The sequence below is a fragment of the Alligator sinensis genome, unplaced genomic scaffold, assembly GCF_000455745.1.
Source record: "Alligator sinensis unplaced genomic scaffold, ASM45574v1 scaffold608_1, whole genome shotgun sequence".
NCBI classification, from domain to species: Eukaryota; Metazoa; Chordata; order Crocodylia; family Alligatoridae; genus Alligator; species Alligator sinensis.
In genome coordinates this window covers 583,297-593,608 of record NW_005842799.1, presented here as the reverse complement: position 1 = coordinate 593,608, position 10,312 = coordinate 583,297, and the positions used below count along the sequence as shown (strand labels likewise).

At 39.4% G+C, this 10,312-nt stretch overlaps 1 protein-coding gene across 5 annotated transcripts in view; it reads left to right on the top strand.

Annotated features, from left to right (window-relative positions):
* Positions 1 to 10,312, top strand: part of PPP4R3A (protein phosphatase 4 regulatory subunit 3A) — a 63,580-nt gene that overhangs the window by 20,376 nt on the left and 32,892 nt on the right. For all 5 annotated transcript variants that reach the window (XR_003091689.1, XM_025191251.1, XM_025191250.1 and 2 more), the window contains 2 exons: positions 5,366 to 5,464; positions 6,666 to 7,283. Coding sequence is in view for 4 of the 5 variants with exons in the window: in XM_025191251.1 (XP_025047036.1) it covers positions 5,366 to 5,464; positions 6,666 to 7,283 (717 nt within the window). In the remaining variant the exon portion in view is untranslated. The remainder of the gene's footprint in view (positions 1 to 5,365; positions 5,465 to 6,665; positions 7,284 to 10,312) is intronic.

Here is a 10,312-nt window from a genome sequence, read left to right as displayed (position 1 = left end):
GCAAAATTCCAGTACTTGGCGTAATCTTGTATAGACAAAGAAATAACTGAATAAAAGCAGTGCTTAAAGGATCGGTAACCAGGGTATAAGTATGCCAAGAACTAGAACAGCCTGCATTTGTAATGGGAGCAAAATAATGTGAGTTAGGTCTTCAGTATAGGAGGTGAATCTGTCACAGGCTAAATCTGTTCAGGTCAAGAAAGCTTCCTGTTTTTGAGACCACATAAAACCTCTTCCTAATTCTAGGGAATGTGGAATCCTGGTCAAACATAGGGCTATGGTGCTCTAGAGAATGGTTTGAAACTTGGTTACTCTGCAGGTCAGTTTACAACATAGTTAATAGAAAACTGTGGGTAATAAGTCAGGTTCTCATGTCTTCCACACTGATAACATGCCTGCAGAGTAAGCCGGTGAGCTGCTGTTTTTTTATACCTGATAGGAAAGGCTAAAGAATACTATCAGTTTTATACAACAAAGATAAATCCCTTTGCTGCAGCATTCACTTCACTCCATAATTCCTGCATTCTAGCTGCTGTGGAAGTATTCACTTTTAATAAAGTCATAAACTTTTTACTTTGCAGGCTTTAGGAGTGCTGACAAAATACTGCAAACATTAGAAATATGCTTTTTCTGCAAGCTAGTAAGCTACTTTGGGGTAATACTGAATTTTCGTTGGGTTGGGAGAAATTGAGACTGATCACATCCCTACCAAAAGACCTTAACTTGCTTTAGCCCTCCCCCCCCCAAAAAACCCCAAAAACAAAACAACCCCCCAAAAGCAAAAAAAAACCCACCTCTTTAAAGTGAAGGGAACTGAACTGAGACAGATGTTCAGGGTCACTAATTTCAAAAGGAGTGCCATATCCAACTACAGCAAAGTAACTCTTGATATGTAGTAGTAGATTTAAAATATTGAGTTTAAGAACACACACACAATGCTAAATTTTAAGAAGGAAATCTGAAATGTGGCTGTGGCCTATATCAGTACATAGGGCTTTAAAAATCAATACTATGCACTTTTAACATGGATATAATATGGTTACCAGTATTCAGCCCAGCAGCTCAGTATTATGTTTTGTTTTGAATGATTATCAAAAGATGTATAGCAAATGAAGCCACGTGTTCTTAAGAGTAAAATAAGGATGTAAGTAGAAAAGTAGTAAATTTAATATTAAAAACACAGCTTCACTTGAAGGGACATAGGAATAATTTGTGGTTGGGATTCTTAATTTTATTTCAGCTGAACAACTAACAAAGGAGGATGTGAAAGAGAACATCTATTTTGATTACCTCAAAGAAAAAGGAAAACTTTTGTAGGACAAGGTAGTTGTTGACGCATCCACCTGGCACTATCACCAAAATGTCTCAGTACTTAAAGCAGCTGGCAAACATGCATGATTCAGAGTAAGAGAGTGCATTGCACAACAGCAGCTTGTTGATAATCTTCCCCTGTGTGTTTGGAAAAGATCTTGCTAAGAAGTCTTTAATATATGTTGAAAAATTGAGGTGTGGGAGGTGAGGAGATTGTGGTTTGTTGCATATAAAAATCTCTCATTAGTGGTTTATCAGTTCCCTCTGATTTGGCTCATGTCCCCTTGCTATGGCTTGAGCTACATAACTTCAGTTCCTTATACAGTACCAAGAACATTCTTGAAGCAATGCAGCAACATGGTGATTTGAGTTAAAATTAATAAGGACTCTCATGAGATGAGTGATGAGATCCTTCATTGACTACCTCTAACAGAGTTTGAGATGCTGATTTTGGCCCAGCTCATTGAGAGGTCTGTCTCCACCACTGATTTTTCTGTAGTCAGAACAGTATGTGATTACAACTTTCCTTTGGGAATATTAAGAATCCCAACCACAAAGTAAATGCCTTCTTGGGGAACTGAGCCAGAGTTGCCTTGAGTGACCCCAAACTGAAGAATTTACAAAACATGGCAGAATGCAAAACCTGCCTCTCTCAGTAATACATCCATAAATGTGTGTATACACTTTTTCATTCTTGGAAAGGGGAAGAGGAAAGCAAACTTGTATAAATTACCTGTTTAGACTTACTGCAAATTTGTGTGGTTAGAAACTGTTGTTAGTCCCATTTCAAAGCAGTTGAGGGATGCAGAATAGCAAATTTACCTTATCTGAAGGCATCAAGAAATTCTGGATCTGAGTATAAACATGTTTCCAGATAAAAGCGAAAAGACAGACTGAATGAAAGGTACTATGCATTTGATCTCTTAAGTGCAGTACATTTGACATCAACAGCCACCTCTCCCTCAGTGATTTACCTCACAAGGTACTTAATCTGTTTGAAGGACATATGATCTACCTTAATGCACTGGATCTAAATCTGACTTTACAGCTTTTAGAGGGTAAATTAATCACATTTTACAAGTATATTGCATCTTGTATGCACAAATCTTGTAAGAATAAAAAATGAAACTGGACTAATATCTGTCTACTTTGAGCAAAAACTATAAAAGTTGACTGAGTATCATGTTGTCTAACACAGAATTTTTCAACATGTGGATTGTGATGCATATATTCTTGCAACCCACTTTTGCAAGGGTCGCAAACAAACTTTAAAAATGGATTCTTCTTTAAAGGAGAAAAACATGGGAAATAGAGGCTTTCCCCTTGCGGGTTGGCCGAATTCCAGCCTACAAAGGGTTACTTGGGGCCCTCAGTGCCCACCCCCCACCCATCCCCTTCCCCTTCCCCACACACTGTGGGGGCCTGGGGCCTAGAGGCAGGGAGCAGCAGGTTGAGAGTAAGGGGCACTGGGTTGGGACTGGCCATTGACCTTTACAAATGGGTCCTGATACAGTAAAGGTCGAGAACCACTGATCTAACAACGAGAAAAGTTTTCTTCTTTTCAACACATATTGTGGGTTGGTATAACTATATAGCTGAATATTCTCTTACTAGAATTCCATATAATCTTAGAATAAGCCATTATACTGCTATTTTGAGCAGACACAAATGTATTTTATAATATTAAATTTGTAAGTGACAACATTTGAAAGCAGCCAGACATCTAGCACTTCAAGTTGGAAGACAGCAGTGTGGGAAATTGAGTGTCCTTTTATCAGCTTTAACAGAGTGGCTTTTAAGATGTTCCCTTATTCAGAGCATTTAGTAGTTTTCACAAATGGAGCACTTTGGAAACTGAATGTTCGGGAAAGGTGGCGAAGGATGATATCATCTGAATTTATCTGAAAAGTAGGAACTGCTCAATAAGATGCATCTTGGCAAGAAAGACCATCCATACCTGTGATATGCTAAATTAAAGCCTCTTGGCCTGCTATATTTTTCTCTAGAAATCAAGCAAATATATACATTTCAGGTTGAGCATTAAATTATGTGAACATTATGTTTATCCTACATATTTGTTTCCTCCTTGTTGTGAGTCACTTCTCAACCCATCTTACTGGTCATGTCTTTGGCACAGAGGAAAATGTGTCTTATCTTTTGACTTTGTTTTGAAATAGCTAATTATGCAATCCAGCTACATGTTGTTAAATGAGATTTTTATGTAGACTCCTGAAGTTTAAGTTGTTACTATTTAAGATAAAGCTAATCTTGTAAATAAACCAAAGCTAAGCATAATTAGGGCTTCTGGGTCCTGGTGAAGTACATGTAACAGAAACTTTCAATATAAGTGGTGCCAATCTTTTGTTAGGAGAGTGTTCGAATTGGTGACCTATTCTGTAGAGGATGTCGTTAATTGCCTGTTTTTTTTTCACTTTTGTATTTTGGAGGTGGTCTTCCTAAATCTCTTGTTTGTGTATCACCTCTTCTTCAAATCTCTGGAAAAAGAAAATGTAATTGGTTTGCCATTTGCAAGCTAAACCTGGTACAGGTTGAAAGCTGGATAGTTGATCTGGTAATGGCAAATTGAGGATATCTTGATTGACTCCTAATAAATCAGGATCAAGTGCTGTGCTACTTGATTTTATAATTTAATTTAAAAGGAAGGGGGAGAGAATTTGGGATCAGATGAATTAGGAGGGAGGAAGCAATGAAAGTTTGTTTTTCCTTTAAAGGTGCCTTTAAAATCTATGTTGGCTTTCCCTTCGTGATTAGCATCTGTTTAACGGTAGAAGTGAACAAAAATCAAATTGTCACTTCATTCTATAAATGATTCTTCTAACTTTTCACTTTGTTTAAATGTATGGTTTTAAAATGAATTAATACAGGAGTTAATTATTCCAGAGGATGCAGGTTATACATAATGTTGCCCAGAAGTGCAACATTGTCTAATTCAAAATTTTGAATGTAAGCAGAAAAATCCAAGTCTTTATTTGTTATATACTGAGTATTGTATTTGACCACAAAGGTTGTCTTTTGTTATTAGATTATATGAATAACATTTCAATTCAGCATTTGGGTAAACTTTACAAAAGAGAAAGTAATTCCTAAATATTCAGTTGTTCCTAAGATGAAACTAATTGTTCTAGAATAAATAAAGTAAATTGCACTTAGCCTGAAAATGGAACTGTCAAAATCCTGTTAAAATTGACATGTATTGTTAGCCCTACTTAGAGTGAATGGATACATTCTCTGAAAATGCACCCTACTGCTGCTCAGTTTCCCAGTCTCTATTTCTTTCTATTACTCCTGCATGCAATACATTGATTTTCATGAATTCCAAACCCATTAGGAAGGTTTGTTTGTAAGTGGTAAATGAAACTTGGTGTCTTTAACCAACTTTACAAAGTGGCGAAAATTTCATGCTTTCAGATTTAAAACTTTGAGGGTAATAGAACATGCTGTTGAACTATATTGTGCAAATAAATAGTCCATTAGCTCTGTGTTTTATTGCAGGTTTTGTAGTTGGTTTCAGTTAAAAGGCCTTTTAGAAGTATTTTTCTGTAGTATCTGGCACTATATCAGCATAGCATTTTATGGGGGATGACAAAAATCTAGAGGGTGACTGGACTTGGATTCTGCCTAAGACTTATGGATGTATTTATTTTTGTATGTTATGAACAATGTCATTGAAGTCCACTTAATTTAATTAATCAATTGTACTTTTTAGGTTTTTTTATTAATGGAGGGAAGAATAATAATTTTATTCTGAAGATAAAGAACCTGTCAGATCTATGGTATTCTGATACAGTTTCTAAATCACATAAGTTACATTTAAAATACTTCAGTTTGCTTTTTTTTTTTTCCAAATACTGTCCCAAAGGATCTGGACATATCCATACAGTTTTAAAATATATATGAATCTGTATTGTGTGTTTCCTTTCAAATTTTGGTATCATTGCTGTCTTGTTTGGATGGATAGGCCACTAAGCTTTATTACAATCTGTTTTATCTGAAATATAACTCATCTGAAAGATGCCTCTTCATCTCTTTCAAGGACACTTTGATTGTGTGGTCCGAAGCTGAAAATTATGACTTGGCACTTAGCTTTCAAGAAAAAGCAGGATGTGATGAAATATGGGAAAAAATATGTCAAGTAAGTTTGAAAGTAAAAGAATATCTCAATATTTCAATCATGTTATTTATGAAAGAAAATGTCTTTTTAAGTAATGCTTCTTTCTTTGTTAAGAAATGTGCTTAGTCTCTCCTACTGTACCTCTCACCCTGACAGTAAAAAGCGCATTAAGCATGCTTCATGTGCCCTTTCCCTCAAAATCAGCCCTCCAAAATTGGGGTGCATGTTATAAGCGGGGAAACTGATTTTTCTTTGCTGGAATAGAGTAAGCAGAGATTGGGCATTTATACATGTGCTGTGGTGGGGAGGGGGTTATTATCTCATGTGACAAGCTTTAGGTAAAGTGTCCCCGCCACCATTTTGAAGCATGGGGATGCTGATACTCTAGATGCAGAATGCTGCTGGAGCACGGTAATTGCCACACTCCAGCAGATTGAGTCTGCTCCAATGCACTGGAATTACAGCGTGTCGGAGCAGCCTCCCTGCTCGTGTATAGGCATCTATTGATTCTTGTTTGCCAAGATGCCTGCCACTTCTGGAGCTGCAAACAGTAGCGGCAGTGTCTAAGTGTTACCCCTCTCATTGGCACTGGGAAAGTGATAGGTTTTGGCTGAAGAGCCACCGAGCTGGTTGAGGGTGAGTGAGCTGCTGCATCCAGTTTGTAGTATATTGATTAAACTTGTTTTGATATAAGACTTTATTTTTGACATGGACTTACACAGCAGCTATTTATAGCCAAGTAATAACTGCCTTTGCAAGGATCTGGGCCTAGCCTTGTTGCTCTCATGCTGTACCAGGAAGTTCCCTACTGCCTTACCTAGACTGTCTCTTGGGATACCACAGTTCCTGGATACCTGTTTCCAGAACGGAGTTACTTGCTCCATGTCATGCAGTCAGGCATGACTGGAAAAAAATCTGTTTTTCTGCATTCCACTGCCTGTTTTATTTGGGGAGGGAGAGGTGGTATGTGAAAAAATATAGTAAACTGCATTACATTCTTAACAGCTCTTCTATTTGTGCTTTTATTTATTTTGGCTCCCCAGAGCCAAAACATGTAGACAGTCCAGATTAGTCTCCTAATCAGTTTTATTAAAATGATTTTGCTGTCAAGGAGTGTAAAAAGGGTAATTTGCTTTTCTCCTGGAAATACAACTTTTTAGCTATATATATTAAAAAATGTCTGAAAATTAAAAATGTTTGTTAAAACATCTTGTTTTCATAGGTTCAAGGAAAAGACCCTTCAGTAGATATTACTCAGGACCTTGTAGACGAATCTGAGGAAGAACGCTTTGATGATATGTCATCACCTGGTCTAGAATTACCATCTTGTGAATTAAGTCGGCTAGAAGAAATTGCAGAACTTGTGGCATCTTCACTGCCTTCACCGTTGCGGCGTGAAAAACTCGCACTAGCACTGGAAAATGAGGGCTATATTAAAAAGCTCTTAGAAATTTTTCATGTGTGTGAGGACTTGGAGAACATTGAAGGACTGCACCACTTGTATGAAATTATTAAGGGAATCTTCCTTTTGAATAGAACTGCACTTTTTGAAGTCATGTTTTCTGAGGAATGTATAATGGACGTAATTGGATGCCTAGAATATGATCCTTCTTTATCACAGTCACGAAAACACAGGGAATTTCTGACAAAAACAGCAAAATTTAAAGAGGTGATTCCTATTTCTGATCCAGAGCTGAAACAAAAAATACATCAAACATACAGAGTACAGTATATTCAAGATATGGTTCTACCCACTCCCTCCGTGTTTGAGGAAAATATGCTGTCAACGCTTCACTCCTTTATCTTTTTTAATAAAGTGGAAATAGTTGGTATGTTACAGGTAAGTCTGAGACTTAAATTTTAATTTTGGATTCATGGGAGTAGAGTAATAATTCTTGGAATGTTACAGATTTCTTTTTGGAGCCTTGAGTTGCATCTGGGTGTCAGCATCATAAATACACTATGTGCAAGAAATGCATAGTGTCTGGGATACTGAGCTACAAAGTTTCTATTCTGCAAATTAAATGTGAACCCCGTAGGCTTTTACTTTTAGATTAAGTACTTTACCATGGTGTGACCTTTAACAATTAAGACTCCATACTTGTATTCATTCCTACATTGCTGTTTAGGGTCACTTTTAAGGTCCCACTCAAACAACTTGAGCCCCATGAGCAACTATGTCCTTGTCTACCAAAGCTGTCAACATTGTTTTTTATTTCTTGAATACAGCCTAGAATGTATGCCACTTGTCTTACAGAGCCCTCTAGGAATCAGTTTGCATATTGCTTATGTCTGTTTATAGGCTGTCAAAAAGGAAGTGAGGTGCAAGAGAGCTGAAAGTTAGGAAATTGTGGGATTGCTTTTTGGGCTTAAGCTCTACAGTTTGCAGACAGACACTGAAAAATGGGGATGACTGATCAGCAAGCAAGGAGTTCACTCAACTTTGTATGTGGAAGTTCATCAGAGCTTCTGGGGTTAGGTTGAACTGGTGTTTTTGCTCTGAGAAATTCTGAACATCTGTATGCTCATGGTTTCTCCTAGGAGAGTATTAACTGTCTGCATGACCTTAGAGAGTGGGAGATGTAGTAGGCTGTGTTATGGAAAGAATCGGAGGGTGAGAGAGCAGCAGCAGAGTATTCTCCCTCAGTCTAGGAGAAGCAGCTGAGGCAGGAGGGGTGTTTTAACTCGCAGGAGAGGTAGAGTGAATGGAATAAAAACCTTCTGAATCTCCTTCCTTTCTTTGAAAACGTAACCTTCTGGGCTGCTTCTCTGTCCTTTTGAAAACAACTAGTGAACCATGTACTTGTTGACACTTCCTCTTCTGTTCTCTCGTGTTAAAGGAGCATTGGTGCTGAGCCTATTATTTTCTTTTCCTCCACTCTTACGAAAATCAAGTGGCTCCTTGGTTCCACTCAGTGCATTCATCAGGTAACACTACTGTTCAACCTGGATGAGTAGGTTTTAAATCTCTGGATATGAATATCATGTTAGAAATATTTGGTTTACTTAACAGTACATACAGTCTGGGCAGGATTGCATTAGCCTTTGTGGAATTCACTTTATTTTACCAAAAGCTGAGTTTTTATTTTAGAGTGTTTATAAAATACATCTAAAAACTTAAGCTCTGTCTGCTTTATGTGGACATGAGGGAAGCCCCTGGTTGACCATACAAAATTATTTTTTCCCTGACAGTTAATTCTGTATATAAATTAGAAGTTAATCTTCACCTCGGAAGCTACTGTAGCAGTATGTGTTTAGTGCTCTTTTTCCTCTTTTCTATCAACTCTGGCTGGATACTGGAGCTTCTGTTACTTTTAGGGGATTAATGCTTTTTATAAGTCTTCTTAACTGAGGAGTCAGGCTGGTACAACTGAAACTCAGGCTAGCATCCAGGATTAAGGACAACAAAAAGTCCTTTTTTCAAGTACATTGGGAGCAAGAAGAGGGCACCAGGCAGTGTAGGCCCCCTGCAAGACACAAATGGTAATCTTGTGGCCACACCAGACAAGAAAGCTGATAGTTCTAACAGTTTCTTTGCCTCTGTTTTCTTGAACACGGACCAGGATATCCCACCTACCAGAGGTAGGGACAATCTTGGGGAGAGCTCTATCAAGCCTTCATTCAGCGCAGATGTAGTTAGGGATCTTGTGGAAGGGCTAGAAATTTTTAAATCTGCAGGTCCATAGGCCCTCCACACAAGGGTGTTGAGGGAGCTGGCAGGGGTCATCGTGGAGTCCTTGTCCTGGCTGTATAAGCATTCATGGTCATCTGGCCAGGTGCCAGGGGATTGGAAACTGGCTAATGTGGTCCCAATTTTCAAGAAGGAGAAGAAGGAAGACCCAAGTAACTATAGGCCTCTAAGCCTCACCTCGGTGCTCAGGAAGATCTTGGAGAGAATCATCAAGTAGCACATTTTTGGGGGGCCAGCAGGGGAGATCATGCTCAGGGCAATCAGCATGGATTCATCAAAGGCAGGTCCTGCCAGACCAACCTGATTGCCTTTTATGACCAAGTAACTAAATCCTTGGATGATGGTGTCACTGTGGATGTAGTCTTTCTAGACTTCAAGAAGGCCTTTGACACTGTCTCTCACCCCATCCTCATCAATAAATTAAGCGACTGTGGCATTGATGCCTGCACAGTTGGATGGGTAAAAAATTGGCTGATGGGGCGCACCCAGAGAGTAGTGGTGGACAGGCTGTACTCAACCTGGCGAGATGTGAGCACTGGGGTACTCCAGGGCTTGGTCCTCGGGCCCACACTGTTTAACATCCACATCAGCGACTTGGACAAGGGGGTGGAAAGCACGCTGTCCAAGTTTGCTGATGACACTAAGATGTGGGGCAAGGTGGACACACTTGAAGGGAGAGAGGCTGCAACTAGATTTAGACAGACTACAAAAGTGGGCAGACGAGAATAGGATGGGGTTCAACATAGACAAATGCAGGGTGCTGCACCTTGGGAGAAGGAATCCACAGCATAAATACAGGCTGGGGAGTTCCCTTCTTGAAAGCACAGAGGCGGAAAGGGATCTTGGAGTCATTATTGACTCCAAGATGAACATGAGCCGCCAATGCCAGACCTCAGCCAGCAAGGCCAACCATACCTTGTCATGCATCCAAAGGTGCATCTCAAGCTGGTCCAGAGAAGTGATACTCCCCCTCTATGCGACTTTGGTCAGACCGCAGTTGGAGTACTGCGTCCAGTACTGGGCACCGCACTTCAAAAGGGATGCGACCAGCCTGGAGAGGGTTCAGAGGAGAGCCACCCACTTGGTGAGAGGGCAGCAGGACAGGCCCTACAAGGAGAAACTGAAGGACCTGAACCTGTTCAGCCTCGGCAAGAGGAGGCTGAGGGGGGACCTGGTGG